This window comes from Fistularia commersonii, chromosome 20, assembly GCF_037954325.1.
Source record: "Fistularia commersonii isolate RoL2024-O1a breed Wild chromosome 20, RoL_Fcom_v1.0, whole genome shotgun sequence".
In the NCBI taxonomy this organism is placed as follows: domain Eukaryota; kingdom Metazoa; phylum Chordata; class Actinopteri; order Syngnathiformes; family Fistulariidae; genus Fistularia; species Fistularia commersonii.
In genome coordinates, this window is record NC_141303.1 from 1,695,782 (window position 1) to 1,720,025 (window position 24,244).

At 41.7% G+C, this 24,244-nt stretch overlaps 1 protein-coding gene across 2 annotated transcripts in view; it reads right to left on the reverse strand.

Annotated features, from left to right (window-relative positions):
• The window catches only part of klhl29 (kelch-like family member 29), a 414,899-nt gene that overhangs the window by 190,894 nt on the left and 199,761 nt on the right, over positions 1 to 24,244 (reverse strand). For both annotated transcript variants that reach the window (XM_086166945.1, XM_086166946.1), the window contains exons 5-6: positions 21,879 to 22,026; positions 17,417 to 17,944 (exon numbers count right to left, since the gene is read on the reverse strand). In XM_086166945.1, the coding sequence (XP_086023071.1) occupies positions 17,417 to 17,944; positions 21,879 to 22,026 (676 nt within the window). The remainder of the gene's footprint in view (positions 1 to 17,416; positions 17,945 to 21,878; positions 22,027 to 24,244) is intronic.

A 24,244-nucleotide genomic window follows, 5' to 3' on the forward strand; every position in this document is an offset into this window, starting at 1 on the left:
CTTGTCCCTTTTCAGGTGGGCCATGTCAGATTTGTCCAGTATACTAGACTAGTACGACAGTATTCATTCATCATCATATATTCAGTTTATCGTGCCCCCGGGGTCGTAGGGGTGCTGAGGCCTGTTCTGGCTAAAAGGATGGGTTCACCTTTTACCGGTCATGAGTCAATCAAAAAAGCCACATATAGACATACATAGTCTCTGACAACTCATATGGAGACATACAAGTGTTGACCCTCATTCACGTTTTAAGAGACATACAAGTGTTGACCCTCATTCACTTCCGACAGAGACATACAAGTGTTGACCCTCATTCACTTCCTACAGAGACATACAAGTGTCGACCCTCATTCACTTCCGACAGAGACATACAAGTGTTGACCCTCATTCACTTCCTACAGAGACATACAAGTCTTGACCCTCATTCACTTCCTACAGAGACATACAAGTGTTGACCCTTATCCACATCCTACAGAGACATACAAGTGTTGACCCTCATTCACACCTTACAGAGACATACAAGTGTTGACCCTTATCCACATCCTACAGACATACAAGTGTTGACCTTCATTCACAGCTTACAGACATACACGTGTTGACCCTCTAATCTGTCCTTCACATATGGACATACAGCCACTGACTGATTCGCTCATAATTTGGGGTCTCAGGTGAACCTCCTCCATGTTTTTGGACCACTTGAGGAAACCGGAGAACCTGAGGAAACCCAATGCAGACACTGGGAGACCATGGAGGTTCCACACAGAAGGGCCCCTGCTGGAATCCAACCAGGGACTTTCTTCTGGTACAAATGTTTGTAGATGGTACCAAGTGTCCATGCGAACAGCTGGTCCACTGGTGCACTCCCATCAACCTAGAAGTGTCTTGAAATCATGGAGATGATTGTGAACTTCAGGAGGAGCCTCACCAATGGCAGAACCATGGCAACTGCAGAAACCTGCGGGTTTCTGGGATCCATTAACTTCCAGGACCTTCAACCTGCCATCTAACAAGTATCCCAATGGAAAATGTACATTCTGGACCAGCTCAGGTCCGCTGGTCCAGTCCGGTCATCTTGTTTGGTCCGTCCAGACAGGAGCAGACGAGGACGGACAATCGGGACTGCTTGCCCAAACTACCCTCACCAAGAAACCTACACTCCAGAGCCAGATCCTGATCTCCTCTGGTAGGAGCACCAGATCCTTGAACTCCAGAACTAGCAGAACCAGAGAGCAGCTTTTTGGACGCCGGGTAACTAGACAATATCTTTTTTCAGCTTGCAGATACAGTAGAGGGTGAAATCCAATGGCGACCGCCAGAGAATAACGACAATAAACAGCGCCTTAATTCAGAGCAGCAGCCTCGAGCAAGGAAATACTTTCTGTACACTAAAACGGAGCAAGGGCTTATTGCTGTTCCGGCACGCCGCCGTTCTCTATCTCGCCGCCGAGGAAGACTTTAAGTCTGACAAGCTCGCCGAGTGCACCCCGAGCATAAGAAGATCTCTTGATTGCAATCGGGGGGGCGGGAGGCGAGGAAGGGGGTGGCATTATCATTTGTCTAAGTCACAGACAAATTATATATCTTCACATGCTAAGCCCAGTGCTAACTGTGGAATAATGAGTTGGCGAGGGGAGCCACCGCTGCTAATGTCTGGCCTCGTCATTAGTATTTATTAGATGCCTTGCAAGCATTATAAAACCCATTTAAAAGTTTCCGGACGAGGGGGAAAATAGATAAAATAAGAGTATCCGCTCAGTTGGGGAATCGATGTTGGCGCACCCGACGCCGTTTCGGACGCCGTTCGTCCCCAACCGCAATTGTCCGGCTTCCTGGTAGCATCTCCCGATGTCGCACTCGCGCTCATCGAGCTACGTTTTTGTTTCGGACGCCGTTTGAAACGGCGCTGACCTCCGCTCACCCCCGGCGCCGCGTCATTCGCGAATCAATTCGGGGCGACGCAACTGGGTAAAGCGGACCTTCCGGTCCGAGACGTCTCCTGAATCGGGGACGATGTGGACGACGTACCCTCGAGGCGGTGGAACGTCCGTCGTCCTCTTAAGCTCGGAGAGCTTTGAGCGACGGGGTTTGCTTCAAAACCCTGAATGAAATCGACCCGGTGACGGACGGACGACATCCGGCAGCCTTCACAATGGAAATGGCTTACAGGGAGCCGAGCATGAACCTGAAATCAGACCTGGTGCTCAGCAGGAGCTTTGACATTTTAGTTTGGTCTTTTCTGCCCTCCTTTCCGTGTCCGTATTTGACAATACCTGCTCGGCGCCTCGGAATACCGTGTAAAAGGTTCCTCTGGCGCCGTGACGTTCGACGACACTTTTTTCAGTGGTCCCCCCCCCCCCCCCCCGCTGTGCCCGCAACGCATTCCTTGTGATAATGTATGTATATTTTTAATTAATGATTTGCAAATTTTTGCATATTCACATAAAACTGTGCCGTAAATTAAAAAAAAAAAAAAAAAAAAAATGGTGTGCGTTGTGTTGCCCATAGCAACAAAAAAAAATTAAATAGAAAAAATAAAATAAAAAATAATATATATATATATATATATATATATATATATATATATATGTATATAAAACAAATTTTGTAATGTTTTTCACTTGAACTTACATATTCATAAAAAAAAATGACATTAATGAAAAAAGCAACAAAAGCAACAAAAAAAATTAAATAGAAAAAATAAAAATAAAAAATAATATATATATATATATAAACAAATCTTGTAATGTTTTTCACTTGAGCTTACATATTCATAAAAAAAAAAATAATTTTACATTATTGAAAAAAATCAAAAACTGTGTGTTGTGTAGCGCATTGTGACAAAAATGTATATGAATATATAATATATATGAATAAGTATATATATTTTCAATCAATGATTTGCAAATTTGTGCATATTCACTTGAAACTGTGCCGTAACTTAAAAAATAAATCAAAATGTTGTGCGTTGTGTTGCCCAAAGCAAAAAAAAAAAAAAAAAAAAAAAAAAAAAAAAAATATATATATATATATATATATATACATATATATATATATATATATATATATATATATAAAACACATAATTTTACTGTTATGACGAAAATCAAAAACTGTGTGTTGTGTAGCGCATTGTGACAAAAATGTATATGAATATATAGTATAAATGAATAATATATATATTTTTAATTAATGATTTGCAAATTTGTGCACATTCACATAAAACTGTAATATATATGAATAAATATATATACGTATAACATTTCTTGCACTAGCTTGGAATTCTAGACATATACTTGTATATACATTGTATTTATATTTATATAGTTTCATTCGTGTCTTCTTTTCCTATTGATTTTTTATCTGATCCCTGTGAATGGGAGTAATTTGTTTCCCTTATTTGAATAATTATTTGTAAATTTGTGCATATATATGTAAAAATATGGATAATTTTCTGAAATAAAACCAATGTCGTGTGTTGCGTTGCCCATTATGTTATATATATATACATATACACACACATATATATATATGAAACAAAAATTATTGCAATAGATTACAATTCTACAGATACACTTGTATATACTTTTATATAACTTTAGTTTTACACTGAGTTTTAATCTTGTTTTCTTTTCCTATCAATGCTTATATTTTTTAATCCGCACTATGACAGTAGGAGCCATTTCTTACTCTTTTCTTTAGTAATTATTTGCTAATTTCATTTTCATATTAAGATAATTTCACAGCAATTCAAAGAACATTGTGTGTTGTGCTGCCCATTATAACAAAAAGGTATATATAAATGTGTACATAAACATATTGCAGTAGCTTTGAATTCAACACATATACTTTTACATAATTCGTTTATAATTTTCTATACCTTTATTGTTACACTGAGTTTCATTCTTTTTTTTTCCCCTTTTTTGTTTTTTTTTTTCCTATTAACGCTTATCTATATATGTATATATTTTTTTTTTTCAATTTGTTCCCCCTTGGGGATCAATACATTAATTCTGATTCTTGGTTAGAGACAAACAACTATTGGAAAATATCGGATCTTCTGTATGTTTTGGGTCTGCAGGCCCCTGACGCTCGATCCATGCGTGGACGACGGCGCTTGCGGAGCGGCGTTTCCCCCCCCAGGACCCAAAAGAAATGCAGAATCATCGGATTATCGCTTTTTTTTTTCTTCTTCTTCTTCATCTAAATTCATCAAATCTCCCGTCGGGCGTCTTTCGTTCCTGGAATCCCCCCGAGGACTCCCGGGCTGCGCCGCGAAATAAATCCCCCGTTTTGACGTATTGTTATTTAGACTTTTCGGAGCCACGCTTCCTCTAAGCCCCCCGCTCGGAGTTGGTGTCAAGCGCGTAACACAGCGAAACACACGGGGGATTCTTCCTATCTACTCAAAGCGCCAGGCGGCGGCGGCGGCGGCGGCGGCGGCGGCTGCTGCTGCTGCAAACACCTTCACCTTCCGTTTCGCCCGAATCAAAAGCTTTGCCCCCTCGGTGAGATTCCTCCTGGAGCCGACCTGCCTGGAATGACTGCACAAGCAAACTTCACTTCAACCCTTTTTTTCCTTTTTTTTTTTTCTTTTTTTATTATAAAAAAAAAAAAAAAAAAAAACATTCGAGAAAGCAACTTTCAACTGCTGAGCTATTATATTTATTTTATTTATTTTTTTCCATTTCGTGAAAGAAATTTGCAGAGCCGAATCGGAAAAAAAACGCCGAAACCCTTTTTTTTTTTTTTTCTTCACCCCCGGCTGTTTTTTGAGTCGTCGCCGCCTTTGACGGGGCCAGAAAAAAAAACCACAGCAAAATTATCAATATTTTATATGAATATACAAGTTTAAGATAAAAACATTACAAAACGTGTTTTATATATATATATATATATATATATATATAGTTTTTGATTTTTTTCAGCAACATTTACAAATAAAATTATCAATATTTTTTTATGAATATGCATATATTGTATATTTTATATGAATATGCAAGTGTAAGATAAAAACATTACAAAATGTGTTATATATATATATATATCTTTGTTGCTATGGGCAACACAACACACAACATTTTGATTTTTTTTAAGTTACGGCAGTTTTATGTGAATATGCAATCAATTAAAATGATCAAAAACTATATATATATATATATATATATATATATAGTTTCGATTTTTTCCATTACAGCAAAATTATCAATATTTTTATGAATATGCATATATTATATATTTTATAGGAATATGCAAGTTTAATACAAAAACATTACAAAATGTGTTTTGTATATATATATTTATATATATAGTTTTTGATTTTTTTCATTTCAGCAAAATTATCAATATTTTTTATGAATATGCATATATTATATATTTTATAGGAATATGCAAGTTTAAGATAAAAACATTACAAAATGTGTTATATATATATATATATATATATATATATATGTATATATATATGTCTTTGTTGCTATGGGTAACACAACACACAACATTTTGTTTTTTTTTAAGTTACGGCAGTTTTATGTGAATATACAATTAATTAAAAATAAACAAACATGACCACAAGGAATGCGGTCCGGGTCCAGCACGGGGGGGCGTTACTGGAAAAATGTCGTCAAACGTCACGGCGCCAGAGGAACCTTTTACACAAATTCTTGAAGGTGCGTCTGAATTAACACCCGAGCTTGTGGAGGGAATTTAAGGTCATTAACCGACAGCGTGACGGGTGACGACAACCATCGGAGAATTTATCCGTCCGTCGGAGTTTTCCTCGAATTTCCGCCGGCGGGGAGGTCGAGGGAACGGAGACGCTAACAGGTGAGGTCCAGGTTGGACGGGAGGATGTTTGGAGGCTTCCAGCGCGGCGGGGGGGCCGGAGGAGGCCGCATCTGCGATAACGCAACCCCACCATCGCTGCCGGGGTTTCTTTTTTTATCTGGAGAATCCCGGTGATTAATGGAGCCGCCGCTGCAATTTTGCACGGAGGAGGAGGTGGGGGAAGCGGAGGAGGCGCCATCAATCTTAATGAGCTATCCGCCGCTCCCGCGTTAACCGGCGAGAAGATGTAACGCGTGGGGTTCCTCGGCGGCGGGAAGGGGGGGCTTTAAATTCCCGTAATGAGAAGGAGACAGAAGGACGCCTCGCCGTTCCTCTCCAAGCTCCCACGTCTTCCGAAATCCCTCCCGAAAACGCCGGATCCGCACCGGAAAGCACCGGAAAACAAGAGCCGCCGCCGCCGCCGCCGCGCGGCTAACCCCCCGCCGCCGCTGAATATGAATAAAAATAAGAACAACTTTATTTATCCTGAAGGTAATTGTTGTGCCGGAGTGACAAGAAAAATATGACAATAAATAAATAATAGTAGAAAATTGTATAAAAAGTAAAAAAAAAGGAAAATAAGAAATACAAATAAATGATAAAGTGTCTTAAGTCACAAGGCTTAAGTAACAAGTGAAGACTATAAAGTGTCTTAAGGTCTTAAGTACCAGGAGAAAGATAAGGAGTGCACAAGAGTATGAGAAAATATTGAACATAAAGATGCAATGAAATGAAATATAAACATTATGAATAAAGAAAATTGTATAAAAAAAAAGGGAATAAGAAATACAAATAAATTAAAAAGTGTCTTAAGTCACAAGGCTTAAGTAACAAGTGAAGACTATAAAGTGTCTTAAGGTCTTAAGTACCAAGTGAAAGATAAGGAGTGCACAAGAGTATGAGAAAATAATGTACATGAATATGCAATGAAATGAAATATAAACATTATGAAAAAAGAAAATTGTATATAAAAAAAAGAGAATAAGATATAGAAATGAACTCTAGTGTTTTACAGTCATAAGTATTTAAGTATTATTAATTGAAAGATAAAAATATTGAATTTTTTTTAAAATATTGTATATGTAGCTGTTATGAAATGAAACATAAACATTATGAAAAAGAAAATTGTATAAAAAATAAAAAAGGGGAATAAGAAATACAAACAAACTATAAAGTGTCTTAAAGTCTTAAGTATTTAAGTATTATTAATTGAAAGATAAAAATATTGAAAATTGAAAAATATTGCACATGTAGCTATTATGAAATGAAACATAAACATTATAAAAAAATAAAAAAAAAATAAAAAAAGGGGAATAAGAAATACAAATAAACTATAAAGTGTCTTAAAGTCTTAAGTTTTTAAGTATTATTAATTGCAAGATAAAAATATTGAAAATTGAAAAATATTGCACATGTAGCTATTATGAAATGAAACATAAACATTATAAAAAAAAGAAAATTCAATAAAAAATTAAAAAAAAGGGGAATAAGAAATACAAACAAACTATAAAGCGTCTTAATGTCTTAAGTATTTAAGTATTATTAATTGCAAGATAAAAATATTGAAAATTGAAAAATATTGTATATGTAGCTGTTATGAATATTGCACCGTTATGATCATATATACAGATAAATTATTACAATTTACAGTAAGTGGGTGAGATTTTTTTCTTATTTTTTAAATACCAGACGTTTGATCGGTCACGCGCCGAGGTCACGCTCCCGTTTCCGGATGTTTCCTTCGGGTCGGAGAGCTCGGGAGATGACACTGAGTCAGCAAGTCCTTTTTTATTATTTTTTTTTTGATCATCTGCATTGAGGATGTAGCTGAGATGTGCACTCTATCAACTGGAGGGGGGGTTTAATTAATGTGCTGGCTGTGATTAATGGCCTCGCCGTGGCTATCACAAACCGCCCGTGTTTTAATAACCAGTCCGAGCAGCCTGTCGCGCCGCCGGTATCCCCTCGCCGTTTGACGCAAAATGAATATTTATGCGTCGCCGGGAAAAAGGAGCGGCCGAACGCCGTTTGCCGCCGCCGTTTAATAAAGTTGACAAACAATCGCTTCGGAAGGCGAAGGGGCGGCCGGTCGGGATCGAAGAGAATATCTGCGTTCATCTGCACGCGGAATGAGCTTCACGCCGGCGAGGAGATTTGGGATTTGTGTGTGGAGTCTTCGTGTTCTCCAAGTGGGGTTCCAGCAAGGTTCTCAGGGTTCTCAGGGTTCCTCTGACAGCCCAAGAACATGCAGGAGGTTCATCGGAGACCCGACATTATTCTGACAGGCCAATCAGAGAGTGCATTGGTGCACAACAATAATAATAATAATAATGCTAATAATAATAATAATAATAATGAAATAATATTAATAATAAAATTCACAACAACAACAACAATAATAATAGTAATAATAATAATGATAATAGTAATAATAAAAATAAAAATAATATTGATAATGATAAAATAACATTAATAATAAAATAAACAAAAACAACAACAACAACAACAATGATAATAACAATAAAATGATATTAATAAATTATTATTATTATTATTAATAATAATAATAACAACAATAATAATAATAATAATAATTACAATGATAACAATAATAATATTGATAAAAATGATTATATTAGTTATAATAATAATAATAATAATAAAATTGATAATAATAATAATGATAACAATGATAATAATCCTTGACACTATCTGACAATTCAGGCAAACATACACAAAAAATACCCATTTTAAAAGAAACTATGAAAATTGAAAAAAAAATATATATATATGAAAATATTTTATATAATTATAATATGTATACATTTTTTTTTGTTTTGTTTTTCTAATTCATTCATTTTTATTATTCATTTATTTAAAAATGTACAATAAAAAAAAACACATAAATAAAAGAGACAGTTGTCTCGAATTGACACGAGCGACAGGATGAAAGCTTGTACGTCTCTATGATTTATGAGTAAATGATTGCATTTCTCCATATGAATGGAGAGTCCAGGGTGACCCCCCCCCCCCCCCGCAACTCTGCGGCATTAAAAGGTTTATAGATAACAGATGGATGAATGAATGAATAAATGAATGAATGAATGAACACATTTGCCCAAATCCTTGGATTCAAATCTTCCAAATACGGAGTCGATCCTTCAGGCCTGTTAGCATGAACGGGATGCGAGCGGCGTTGCAGGCAGGAAGTAACCCTGCAGGCCCGATACGCTCGGCCCGGAATTAAACAAACACCGATGCAGATTAAAATCGGATTGCGAGCCGCGGTTAAATGTTTGCGATGAGGCGCGGGGTCGCCGCGGCGATGGACGTGCGGAGACGCGGCGAGAAAACCCGGCCATCCGAACTGAGCCGGCCATCTTAATTGCATTCACGTTCGACGGCGGCTCCGGAGCCGCTCGTCCCGGGAGGACGGCTGATGTGAGCTGACTGGAAGATGAACTTCCCGGCCAGCGGTGGAGGGGGGGGGAGTGTGTGATTGTGTGTGTGTGTGTGTGTGTGTGTGCAAGGGGGGGCGGAAATAGAGTGAAAACGGTAAAGGCCAGCGAGGTGGAAGGAAGCGTTAAAACGATGTTTGACATGAGAGAGGAGGCGGCGGCAGATGCTCGGCGGCGGCGGCGGCGGGCGGTCCGACGGACCCGCCCGTGAACCCGGCCTGAACCGAAGCCTCCGGGTTCACGCCGCTCGCCTCCCCGCAAAAGACAAACAAAACACCGGTAACCTTTAAAAAAAAATCGGGATAACAACCTCCTGTTCGGGATTAACGCGTCTTTTAACGCTTTTAAACGGCGCTACGTCACGTTAGCGGCGAGCTATTCCCCCCGCCGAGCTCGGCGCCGGCTGATATTCATCAAGGCGGCCATCGATTTTAAAGACTCGGTCAATAGACACACACGGCGACTCCCGAGATCTACTGTTTTTTCACCCCGATCCGATCTCCTTAATGGAGTCCAACAAAGGGAGGACGGCGGAAGGGAAGGCGTGGGCGCCGACCGCCGGCGGCCATCAAGAAACGCGCCGCGGTGCAAGAAAGGTAAAGGTGCCGTCGAGTTTCCAATGTGGCGTATACATGAAAGGGAACTATAGATAGACACCTCCACACACACACACACACACACACACACAGCTGTTGATGTGCCCGCTGATGCAGAGCGAAGACAAATTGCTCCCCTTTGAAGGCGAAGCCAAATCAAACATGGAGTGTAATTTCTGTCACTGTGGTGTTTGGCTCTAAAGCTGCGAGGCTGACATCTGACAAAACATCTACGCAGTCACACCCAAGAAGTTGCACACACACACACACACACACACACACGTGCAGGCGGTGGAAGGACACACAAACGCCAGCCTGTTGTGAAGCTGGATTAAGGAGGTGGTGCGAGGGTTGGGGGGGGGGGGGGGGAGCTCTGTCAGCTCCTTTAAGATCCGGGCCTTTGCTATCAAAAGCCACAAAACCTCCACTTCACATCAGCGCTTCCCAGAATCGTGTCCCGAGGCCGTAACTTTTTATTTTTTTTTTAGTCTCTCCAGCACGGAGACTCAATCACTTAGGCGGGAGCTTTTAGTATTAAAACGGTTCGTCGAATAATCACTTCCAAATGTCACCGGTGAGCCTCCTCCATGCCGCTGTTTTTCTCCGACGGCAGTTATTTCATGTTATTTCGGGTCGGACTGAACGCAAACTCCTGAACGGTTTTCCCGGCTTCCTGCGAATGCATTTCCAGAAACTAGGATTTTTCTTCTCGTCGTATTCGGACCGCAGGATGTGCTACCTCGGGTCAATATTTTGCGTCCCCCTGCCCCGGAATTAAACCTTTGTGTTACTGCGGCATGCGTGTTTTTTTTTTTTTTTACATGCATCTGAGGGTTTTATAGTGGGTTTAAAAAAAAAAAAAGGGGCAAGAAAAAAGGAAAAAGTGACTGTGCAATGTATTTTTTGCTTCAAAATTTGAAATCAAAATGATTTTTTTTGATGAAAAGATGTCTAGTGACATTGTTAAAACTGTCTTTTCTTTTCTTATTTCTAAAAAAAAAGCACAAAAATCACAGCAAAAAAATGGGCAAAATAAAAAAAAATTGACCAGAATAGCCTTGTAAACATTATACCTCCTTTCATACAGGACTGTCTCAGAAAATCAGAATATTGTGATAAAGTTCTTTTTCTTCTGTAATGCAATTAAAAAAACAAAAATTACTTTTTCATGATATTCTAATGTTTTGAGATAGTATTTTTGAGTTTTCTTAAGATATAAGCCATAATCAACAATATTAAAATAATAAAAGTCTTGCAATATTTCAGTTGATTTGTAATGAATCCAGAATGTATGACATTTTTGTTTTTGTGATCACAATATTCATCACAATTTTTATCAATATCATTTTATCAATAACTTTATCACAATATTCTAATTTTCTGAGACAGTCCTATATATGCTGTCATTCCATTTTCTAATACATTCTAATGACAAATTTCCCACAGTGACAAGATTTTTTCTTTCAAGACAACAATATTTTTAGGGTGTAATTTCATCAATTGTTTTTTAATATTCATTTTTAATATCAATTCGTCATGTATAATTTTAGAGAAACAGTTCATTACATATAAAGATTTTCATAATTTACCTGTTTACCTCTTTTACACGTAAAAGAGGTTCTGCTCTGAACAGAACCAATGAGAAATCAGAATCAGTAAAAAAACAAAAATTGTCCCCAAGAGGGCAATTGGACTGCACATGGGGTAGAATAATATATATATATATTTATATTTAATAATAAATAAATAAAAAATAATAATAAAAATAAAATCAAAAAAATGAAATAATATGAAATAAAAAAAAAAAAAAACATCCATGTTTTGCCTCTTATCCTGCACTCAGGTTGCGAGGGAAATATATATATATGTATAAAAATTATAAATGATGACAGAATTGTGTGTTAGTAAGCTCCCCCTGCATTTATATGATAAATATATCATGTTTAGCATTACTGTCAGCGGCGGGGGGGAAATGGACCCACAAAGGAGTCCAGGCTCTTCCGTCCTGCGACGGAACATTAACATCTCCGGCAAAATAAGCACAGCGGTTCGCTAACGGCGGGGTGATTATTCCCGCCACGCAGCTTCCACCGCGGCAAAAAAACAAAAAAAAAAAAAATTTAATCCCGGAGCGAAATTCAAGCCGCACGGAACTTTTCCCGTCCGAAGGCGACTCATCGGGCCGGCTTTTCCATTTAAAGACAAAAACCAAACAAATTAACTCTGCAAACCGGCGAGCGGATTGCCGGGCTCCCGGTTAGCAAAGCGTCTCGGGGCCCCGGAGGGAGTCGCGTTCGGCGAGCGTTCCAGTTTCCAACAACACTTTGATCAGCGAGCTCGGATAACAATTAGAAAGCCTGGAAGAGCCGCGGCGCTAAATCATGTTATCAAGTCGTAGCCGGGGCCGGATAACAAAGATCCGGATGGACGGGCGCCGCTCGCCGAAGATGTCGCCCGCAGTTTAAACTTTTCTTGCACGAGTCGTCCCTGCGGCGGAAACCCCGGCTTTGATTCTTAACTCCCTCGCCGTCTGATCCCCTCACCGCCTCCGCCGATGATTCCCCCGCAACCAATTTCCAGGATCTGACCTTTACCAGAAATTATTACTGTTTAGCCACTAAATTACCAGCAGGATGAAGAGGATCGTGCCCAACATTACTCCTCCTTCTGCTGCCGTCTTGGCAGGGATTTAATTTATCAACGCTTTTCCAACCGCTGTTTATTCCAATCAGAGACGCCATGCGGATTCTGACACTCGTATTTATCGTTCATTCATTCTTTCATGACGTTTATCCAATACTTTGTGGTTCGGCTTTAGCGCCCTTCACTTTTTTTTTCACGGTTTTATTTTATTTTTATCTTTTTTAACGGTTTTATTTTATTTTTATTTTTTTTAACGGTTTTATTTTATTATTTTTTTTTTTTTACTTTTTTTTGCAGTATTTTACAATTTTTTTTCGTGATGAAATAGCCATATTCTAGCCTTGGAAAGAAAAAAAAAAATGTAAAAAATACTGTAAAATGAAACTAAAAATCATTTTGCAAAATAAATAAAATACGAGATCTCCATTGGCATTTGCTTCTCCGACGTGATTCCTGAGGACGTCAGTGGTTTAATAAACCGCCGTTTGGATCCGTTGACGAACGAGGAGCCACAAGAAGAAGAAGAAAAATCGCAGCTACGACAAACGCCGCAAAATATGTTGCAAGATCGGGACGACGATACGGTTCGGTCGGTCCGAACTTGATCGACTTGGCTGCGAAACTAGCAAAAAAAGCAGAGGCAGCAACTGCCTATTATGATGTTTCTGAAGAAAAAACATGGAGGTTGGTAAAGGGTTGTGTGAGGTTCGTCGAGGGTTAATGAATCTGTAAATACCATCAAAATGGTGACGTTTCTACTTCGCGGGGCGTCTTGGAATGTAACTCCTGCAAAAAGTGAGGCTCCACTGTATTCATATCCAGACAAAAGCATTCGCCCTCGCATTCACAGGTCATTTAGAGACAACTAATAATATGCTGGAGGGTTCTGAGTGCAGGATAAGCGGGATAGATAATGAATGAACGCATGGATGAATGGTTGCTGTAAATGTCCCTGCGTGTGCAGGTCTGCAGATTCAGGGAGGCTGAAATCTCACACTAACCGAAGCCGCCGTTAGTCGGCTTTATTTTCAATTTCTCAGCATGTGCTGGACATTCAGAGGAACGGAGAAGATGTTTCTCGCAATCCCACTGTGACATGAAATGAATAAAATGATAATAAGTGCAAATTAAAAAGCAAAGTGCAGTGTTGGTGTAATCAATGAACTATAAGTCGGGGTTGTCAGACTTATTTTCGCCGAGGGCAACATCTGCAGGACGGTTGCCCTCAAAGAGCCACGTGGAAGAAAAGGAACTACATATGACAGCAAATAAATGTAACTACAGCGATCCCTCGCTATTACGCGGTTTACTTTTCACGGTTTCGCTACTTCACGGATTTGCATGGTGCATTGTGTTCTGCATTCTGATTGGCTAAAAAGTCACTCCGCTTCTTCTCTACCTGTGCGTCAATAACGTCGCAGTTTAATATGTACGCGTACGTCAAACAGCTTGCCGAATTTACATGACGTACGTGCAAATTCTCTTTCTCTAAAACCCATAATGTTGACAAAACGCTCTGGAGCGACAAAAGCACCTTGCAGGGCCCAAAAGGCAGCGGAAGATGCTATCTATGGCAGATAAAGTTAAACTTCTGGACATGCTAAGGGAAGGTAAAAGCTATGCGGCTGTAGGTCGGCATTACGGAATGAATGAATCTTCTGTTCGTTCCATAAAGAAGGAAGAAAAAAACATAAGGACGACAGCAGCGATAAGTTTTAACAAGGATGCAAAAAGGGTTGCAACTGTCCGCAATTTTTTTCATAATCATCTTTAATTTTCTCCCGTTTAATCCAATCACTCGGGTCGCGGTGGGCGGAGCTAATCTCCGCAATGTGAAGCCTTCTGTTCACATTGATGATTAAAATTATTATTTGACAGTACAGTACAGAAGTTAATTGTTGAAAAAAATGTTTCTAAAGTACAGTACTTTTAATTGTGAAACAAATGATTTGAGCCTGTAAAATGGTTTGTTCTTTCTTTTCAATGTATAACAGAGTATCTAATTGTATGATGATTGTAAAAAAAAATAAAGGTTTCTACTTCACGGGTTCTTTTTGGAACGGGGTATACTGTACTACTTAATGTTAAATAACTTTGGATTTATTACACACTCAAAACCAAAATTTTCAATATGCGTTTGCATCGATGTCAAAAAATGTATGTTTGCTAGTTGCTCTGCTACAAAGCTAGCTTTCACTGCCGCAGTGCTTTTGGATGCAGCTTTCGTCAACACATTCTGCTGCCGTCCCAGTTCGGCTTTTAATTCTTGGACGATTTGTTGTTTTTCTGGAAGGCTAACTTTAGCATACTTAGCTTACGTACCCTTTGACAACCGACGCTGCCTCATAACGCAAAAGAAATAGCGCTTTTTCTCCTTGAAGCACAAACATGTATCGTATTTTCGGGACTATTGAGCGCATCTCAATATGCGCTAGCATCGGCTAGCCCGGGGGTCGGCAACCCCCGCATGCCGCTCTTTCATCCTTACACTATGGATTAAATATAAATATTTAATCAAAGTGTATTTTATTTGTGTTAGTTCCTTTTTTAATTTTAGTTCTAAGTTTGAAGATTACTGTGATCTTGAAATATCAAAATAGAATTATATTTATTATTTTTCGCAGCTCAAAATAAACGTCGCACTCGCGGAAGCCGGTAAAGTCCCGATTTGCGGATGCTGTGCGCAGAAGTTCAGCAGCAGAGGTCCCATTAACCAGGTAAAATAAATATTTATGAAGATATTTTCCAGATTTTTACTGTTTACTGACACAGGGATTTTTTTCCCAATTTATTTTTAAAATTCAGGTCGAGGCTACGCTAAACGCTCTGAAAGCCCAAAGCTCAAAATGTTCAAAATGTGTTCATTCCACAAATAAAATGAAATTTTCTCCGCAGCACTTTGTGGATTTCATAAGCAACACACGACACACTTGTTTATACAAAGTGTAAAGGTAATAAAAAGCAATATATACAGCGGTGCCTTTATTTTAAACGTCAAAAACTATTTGCATCTCCCAGTGTTTTCTTTTCAAAGGCAACCGAGTCCAAATGTCTCTTTGGGTGTTAAAGGTTGCCGACCCCTGGGCTAGCAGATCGCTCTCTTGGGCTTCCTCCTGCGTACTAAAACCGTCAAAGTCGTCTTCTTCGGTTTTTGGTCAAAGAAAGTATTTGGCATTTTTATTTGAAGACAATCGGAACTTTTAAGACGTTCTCGCGGGCCACAGAAAACAACATGTCGGGCCACATTGAGTTAAAGTGCGTTCTCCTCCTTGAAAACTCTGTAGCTCTAATTTTATTTGAATTTTTTGGTTTAGGTTTATTTTATTTGGATGGTTATTTCGGGGTCGGGGTGTCGAGAAATCAAGCAAAGGCAGGTAGCCGCCGTTCCACTGCAGCAGGACAACGGATCCCGCCACGGCATTGATATGCGGCGTTAATTGATTCAAAACAGAAAGCGAGGACTGTGGGGGCTTGAAATGTACGACTTCTGATACTCCTGAGGATGCAGAAAGGAGGGAGGGGACAGGAAGTGCCAGAAATAAGCGACCGACTGAGCGGGGAAGACAAAGAAGACAAAAATGGTGGATTCGGAGAACGAAAGGTTGTTGATTACCGTTGAAACTTGACCTATTTTCTCTTGCTTTTGCGACGTCGTAACCGGGAGACGTCCGCTAACGAAGAGAGCTGAAATGGGTGAGTGGAGGCGGATCGAGAGCCTCCATCTGCAGTTGGACCGACGAGAGCTTGCGCAACACGATTTTCTTTTTTTTCTTTTTTTTTTCCTTGCCTTTTGCCCTTGAAATAGCAGCCGCCAAACTACATCCGCACGCTTAGTGTATATATTTTTTAGCAGATCGACACAGCGGCGGAATTCCAGAAACGTCTCGCTCCCCCCCCCCCCCCTCGAGGCAGATGTGTACAAAATGCGCGGCATCAAGTAAATCCTCGCTTCCGCACTCCGTCGGAGCAACCCTGGCCTCTTCCGGCGGAGGTCACCGCCTTCCGACGTGAAGTCGGTTAACGGATCGCAAGAGTCCATCCGACGCGGCGGGATAAAACGCTCAGATTCGCCAGAGACCGGGCCGTTCCCCGTCTTCGTTATCCATTTCCAAACTTACCTACAGCCTCATTTCAACGTATCGCTGGCAAAACCCGAAATAATTGCTTTTTTTTTTTTTTTTTTTGGAGTTTGTTTGTTTGTTTTTCGCAACCTATCAGCTCGTTTACGGAAATTTTATTGATCGAAATGAGCCGGGATGAAAAAAAAAAAAAAAAAAAACAATCTGAAACTGAATTAAAAGCTTCATTAGATGGGAAAATTGTACGGGGAATTGCAAGCATCTGTTTCTGGGCGCCATCCGACTCGCCCCCTTTCCTCGGCTTCATCAACCCCAAGGTTAAACCGGACGCCGATCTCGGTTCGCTGCAGCGCCGATGTTGCCGGTGTTGTTCCAGATGAGCTTCCAGATGAACAGTCTATCCGGCTTCGCTTTAAACGGGATCCGCCGATTAATTTCACTCGGAGTGAGCGGGAAAAAAAGAAAAGCCTGACTATTCCGACCCAGCTAATTATCTCGTATGGATGAATAAAACGTGCTCGTGGCGGCGCGGTGATGTTTACAGGCTCTTAGCGATAGCTACTGCTTAGCCATATTATCTTCTTGCAGCGACCTTGAGGTAGATTTGAATGCCCTGGTTGTATGTGGACGACGGCGTCGCGTCGGGAAAACGCGCGGAAAGCTATCTTTTTTTAATCCTTCCCCGGCTGACGAATCGGGAGGTCAGTCCGGGGTAACGATTCGACAACCCGCGCCTTCACGGCGACGCTTCGAGGCCCGCTTCGATTTAGCTTACGCGAGTTAGCGGTGAAGGACCAGAAAGGGAGTCTCGGCTTACCTTTGGGGTGTCCGGGGTCGCTGAACTCGTACTTCCCCATTCCGACTGTCCGCAGCATTTGCAGCCCGTTTGGACCGTCCTGATTGTCTACAGCTGTGGGCGGGACTTGCGCCGCCGCCGCCGCCGCAGCCGCCGCCGCCGCCTGTCCGTTGGTCAGAGGCAAGCTGGGGTGCTGGATGAGGCCGGGGTGAGAGGTCAAGTGGCCGTTCCCCATCATGCTATGAGGGCTAGCATGGACCACCTGGTTGGCTTGGGCGACGGTCGGCTGGGCGGAGGGGTACGGAGGCTGGCTCGGCAGGCTCAGCACCATCGAAGGGGGCTGCTGGGTCGACTGTGGCGTCAGCTGGAAGTGGGCGGTCATGAGTGGGTGTTGCGGGGGAACCGGTGTCTGGATGGATGGCGTGACTCCGATGATGGGCGACTGTGCGGTAACGGTGTGATTGAAGGACGGAGGCTGGGGAAGGGCGTAACTGTGGGGCAGGAGACTGGGCTGGCTAACAGCGGTTCCTGGTGTCGCCCAAGGAGGACCTGCCAGACAAGCAGAAGGGCAGAAAATGCTTTGAGATACAGTTGTACTAACAGTACAATCATCACCTTTGCACTTTAAAACATATCAAAAATACCAAAAATAACGAATCACTGATGGACGATATTGTCATTTAAAGAGAGAAGCGAGTCTTTAATGTACAAAAAAAACAATGTTGCCCCGATGTTAAAACAATAAACAGCCTGTTTAGGGGTTCGGTGTCTTGCTCAATGATTGGTCCGATAAGCACTCGAGATGGGAAGAAATAATCAAAAGTCAAATTATTACTCAAAGAGGAGAATGACGACGAGGGCTTAAATCCAAGTGTGGCGGGGTGCTAGCATAAAGAGCTGCATGTAGCATGTAGCTAACACATGAAGAAAATGCTCAGGTAGTAAACTAGCCACCACATGAAATCCAGCCTTGTTGGTCATTTTAGCCCGCCAGTGCGCTTGTAAAATAAATAAATGAAAAAAGATTCTATAAATGGTAACGAAAAAAAAAAATATATATATATAAAATTTCTGATATTTTAATAAATCTGTTTTTTTGCCAGTTTTGAAAGCAATGATGCTTTCGCTAGCTTCTAAGAGCAAAGCGAGGTTGCTCACTGTTAAATCCTCATATGGCCGAGGCCTTCTTCTATTTCCTGTGGGAATCTACGTTTTCGGGGAGCTCGCGGATGCACAGCCAAAAGAGGCAGTGCCACCAGAAGTCGTGCAAGGGGGCCGTGGTGAACGGTATGCTCAAGTGTTAGCGAGGAAAGGACCCAAGAAGAAGAGGACAACATGGGGTCAGTATAACCGGGGAGAAGGATTCTCCCTCCCCGCGCCGATATGCATCGAATGGCATCACCAGCTCCTCCGCTGTCTGAAACTCAGGACTTGGAAGTGAACTCTGAACTCTGCACTGCCCTGGAGCGACTGTTGCTTGAGAACCCCGACGACGTGAAGAATCGGAAGTTTACGGCCAGTGGCCTTCGCTGACGTTTGAGACGGACATACATGTTTGGGTACATAACCTTAGCACAAATGAGCCTTTCAGCTTCAGGCAGAAGGTCGTTTGCCCATCCCATTACGCTAAACATACATATAAAGTCATGAAAATTGCCTTCAAGTTGCGTCAAATAGGGGACGAAATGATCATACAAGAAGGCTCCATCTGGAGCGCGCTCGCCTCCGAATGCCAAAGCACCGCCGCTCGGCTCCGGTCCAAGTCTGTTGCTGACACGAGGTTTAATATCTAATGTGCGATCGAGATGACGCCCGATCTGCTCCCATGATCGCCATCATAATCAGATTAAGAGATTCATCTTGCGAGATGACGAAGAATCGCAGAGCATACATGTTCAGCCCCTCCCTGCCAATCGTCTTTACACCGCAAGGTGTGAGACGCTGGGGGAAGATGCGCCCATATCGGGCCCGAACGGCGCCCCCACCTCCCCGTTCTCATTTGCTCCGACTCCCTCGTCTCTAGCTCCTCCCCCCTCGCCGCGCTGCCTAAAATAGCTTACGACTCTGCCAAAAAGGGCCAAAGGCTAAATCGCAGTACGGAGGGAAGCTAAAGAAAGAAAATGAGAGACCCACATTATTCACGGCACTGGCCCGGCTGCGGGAGGAGCGTCGGAAGGGTTGGGCGGACCGGGGTAAAGAGACAAAGATGGATGGCGAGGAGGAGAGGCGGGGCGGCGGGAGTCGAGAGCGGAGGCCACTCCGGTTCATAAAACCCAAGTCACTTCATTTCCTTCGTTCCGGAAACTCGGTTTTCGCGAAGAACTTTATTCGGATGCATTAATTTAAAAATCGCCCAGGTTTTTCACCGTCGCCGTGACAGTGAGTCGGATTTTATTAAAACACAAACCTCGCCCCCCCCCTAACGCCGCCGTTTGCCAAATTAAAACAATCTTTAAATCTGTAAACTCTCCGCTTGTTGAGCCGCATTTTGTAATAACGGTGCATTTTGTAATAAAAGTCAAAAATGTTAATAACCTTTTCATTTCATTTTGTAATAAAGCCGCATTTTGTAATAAACTGCCGCATTTTGTAATAAACTGCCCAAATGCATTTTGTAATAAATTTTACCGCATTATGTAATAAGTTGCTACATTTTGAGAAGATTATTACAAAATGCACTTGCAAATTTTTTATTCTCTAGGAAATGTAATAACATGGAATTTATAGAATATTCTCTGTTAATGCAACCTTTGAATAGTGTACTGATAGTAATTGCTAAGTACTGCTACTAGGCTAATACAGTGATACTAATAATAGGCCTAGCTTTTACAAATATTTTAAAGTAAAATAAAATAAAATTAACAAACAAATAAACTAGAATTGTTATTACATAATGCACTATGTTATTATTGTTATTATTATTATTACTATTATTATTTTACTCTAAAGTATTTGTAAAAGCTGAGCCTATTAGCCTAGTAGCAGTACTTAGCAATTACTATCAGTACACTATTCAAAGGTTGCATTAACAGAGAATATTCTACAAATTCCATGTTATTACATTTCCTAGAGAATACAAAATAAAATACAATTAACAAAAAAATAAACTATGCTTTAGAATTGCTATTACATAATGCACCATGTTATTATATTTCCTAGAGAATAAAAAAGTTGCAAGTGCATTTTGTAATAATCTACTCAATATGTAATAACTTATTACATAATGCGGCAACATTTATTACAAAATGCGTCTGTATTACAACATGAAATGAAAAAGTTATTATATTTTGGATGTTTCTTACAAAATGCGGCTCAACACCGCTTCCGGCTTTCGCCCCGTTCTCTCCAAAACCCGGGCGATACACTTCGCTTGCACGAGTTGAAACAAAACTTTTTCTTCTCCGAAGACAGTTTCTTTTTTTTTTTTTCCTGATTAATTCTGGCACGGTTGGCAGCGGGGAAACTTTCTGGCAACGCGGCTCAGCGAAGCGTAGAGAGGAACTGGCTCCGCTGCGAACGCCAGTCACAGTTTGGAGTAGCGCGCGGATCAATATGCAATGCTAACGCCGGGGGTTTTGAGTGTCATACGAGGCGCCCTGCCGCGGCGGTGACATCTCACTCCCCCTCCCCGGCAACCGCCCCCTCAGCCGCCGAGCGGCGGCGTGGGTGCGGCGTCGCTGGGGATTCGATTCGACACAGAAATCAGACCTCCAGAACTCCATGACCCTTTCAGCCGGCCTCCACAATAGACAGCGGGAGGTGCGGGGAGGCTTTGGTGGAACGGTAGGGGTTGCTCCACCGCAGGGGGTGCGACAGCGCCGGAGTCAAAAAAAAAACAAAACAAAAAAAAAAACAAAAAAAAAAAACGAGGCACCTCTTTCTTCTCAATCGAGCGATTAAATAGTCGCTCACAACACGGACCAGATGTTTTGTTTTTCTTCCGAGGAGGACGCCGCCGGTTTCCGCCGGGGAAACAAAGACCGGGCGGATTATTCTCAAACGGGAGGCGTTTGTGAAGAGCGAGAGGCGGAGGTCATTAGAGCGACGGGAGGAAATTAACCGCTTCGGGGCAGAGCCATTCTGGGCCGGTTCATTACAATAAAACCCCGAGATTGGCTGCACTCATTAACATCGCTCACGTTGTTTCGCGCACGTGTTAAGCGTCGAGGTGTCTGGAGCGAAAAGCTCCCTCCGCGCGTTGCTTGCTAACGCCGTCCGGAGAGCGAGCGAGAGACCGCCATCTCGGCTCGCGCTGACGTTTCCGTAATTAAATGCATAATTAAACATGTTTATGTAAAAACGCTGTTTGCGGATGTGCATTATGCATGACCGCGGATGTAACGTATGCAGAGTTTGGGAAGCTGGCGTGCGCTTCATGTGGGGCGAAACAGCCGCGAAAAACCTAATTAGCATTGAATGCTATTAGGGTTGCATTGCTAGGCTTACACGTGACGTGTTGGGTTTGTTTTTTCTTTCTCCTTACCGGCGGGTTCGCCGTCGCGATGCTGCTTGGCGGGCGGCTCGTCGGTGTCCCAGGGCGTGAGCTGGTTGATGGGCGTCTGTCCCCACCTCACCCCCGGAGCCAGGAGAAGCCCCGGGGCCTGGCCGTCCCCCGGTGACAGGCCGGACACCTGCGGCGACGGGGGAGAAAGTCGGGTTAGGAATCGAAGAATCGCGGCTTATCTGCAGGCCGAAGGTGCTCGTCGCACAAACGCCCCGCAACATCCCAACACATCGTCTTTTACCGGCGGGTTTTTCACTTCAGGGGCCGCAGAGAATCAACCTCCTCCATCAAATCACATTCTCTGTATCGTCTTCCCAGCTAACTTTGTGTTTTCTATCACTACGTTCGTAAATCTTGTCGATGGGCTTCTTAAAGAGCAGCCGTTCACGGTTTTATGCGTGAAAATGTGTCCGTGGATCGGCTGGAGACTCGCCATACTTCACAGTATTTAATCTGAATGCAAGGATTTCACTTTATAGCAGACAAGATTACAATTACAATTATTAAGCCGGCTGTAAACGTGGAAACCGTTGTTTTTCAAAATAATATCCCAAAGTTCTAATAAGTTCTAAAGTAGGACCAAGAAAGGTTTTCTTTGCAGATCGATACCTAATGATCCGCAGACCAGTACCGGTCTGGAGACCACTGCTCCAGACCTCCTGCACACTAATAACTTTTAACTAATGTTAAAAATTTATATTTGAATGTGAATAAATATGGATTCCTGATCACAATGTTGTGATATCTTCTTTTTTTACTTCGGGCTTTTCCCTTCAGGAATCACCACAGCGAATCCACCTTCTCCATCTAACCCTATTCTCTGGATCCTCCTCTCTCACACCAACTAACTTCATATCCTCTCTCACTACGTCCATAAATCTTCTCTTTGGTCTTCCTCTAGACCTCCTGCCTGGCAGCTCCACCTTCAGTCACCTTCTACCCAGATCTTCATCATGGTTTGGACATGAACAGAGGAGTTTTTAATTTTCAAACCATCTCAGTCATCACTTTGTCTCGGTCATACATGTCCTGCACCCCTGGGACAAATTCTTACTTTCCTTTTCCCTTCAGGGGGCTTGACAGCAAACCAACCTTCTCCATCTAAGGCAAGTCTCTGTATTCTCCTCTCTCACACCAACTACCTTCATATCCTCTCTCACTACGACCATAAATCTTACTCTAGACCTCCGATTCCAGCCTCCATCCACCAATACATTCACTATCCCTCCTCTGTACATGACCGGAGTCATGGCTTCTCTGACTTTATCTCCAAACCATCTAACGTGTTGTCCCTCCAAAGGACTCATTCTGGTTCTTCTCCGCCCTCATCAAGAACCTCAACATCTTCACCCCTGCTCCTCAAATGTCTCCAAACCATACAGCATCGCTGGTCTTTTAAACCTTTCCTTTCCCTCCGGCTTTGTGCACATTTTTGCACAATATGGAAACATGAATCGTCCAATTTGTCAAACAGGACTAACAACATAACCAAAAAAAAAAGACTTCAAATGGTTGAAAATATGTTTTCATTCATTCATTCTGTCGCTGTGCGAGAGGCCGAGTTCCCTCGGATCGATCGCAGAAAGACATTCACCCTTTCATTCCCTCAACATACAGACACATTTCAACCATTCACTCTCACAGACGAGGACTCGACAGCCACGACCGAGGATCTTAAATTGCATCTCCTTCGATATTATACTGTAAAAAAAAATAATAATAAAAAAATATATATATATATATATATGCAGACATAAAAAAATGGAACAACAGCAATAAATTTGTGAAGAGCCTGAAGCACAATAAAACAAAGTCGTGTCTTTTTATGCACATAAACAATTAAGTTGTGGGCGTCTACGACCAAATTTAAATGCCCCCCCCGAGATCCTCTGCGTTTTAATGAACCGCGCAGCGCGCGCAGTCAAGCGAGATAATAGAATTCCGAACAGAAATACAACAAATATAGTAAACAATACAAAAAAATCCCCACCCTGCCCCCTCCTATTTTTCTTTTTTTCTTTTTTTTTTTTTTTTAAACCTGCAGAGGGTTGGAGGGGGACGAGGGGATGTGAGACATTTAAAAAAAAAAAAAAAAAAAAAAAAAAAATGAAATGAAAAGCAAGGTGACAATGTGTGTTGTTGTTCGGCAAACCGAACTAATAATTCCCCTAAGCCTTTTTTTTTTTTTTTTTTTTTTTCCCCTCAGCTCGCCATCTCGCTACATCTCTAATATTTTGCTCTGGTAGAGGAGTGAGGAATGTTATCAGGCGAGCTCAGGCTGATGAAAACGCCGGGTCAATCACCAATGGACCCCAGAGCTGTATTGGCCGCCCCGCCATCACCGC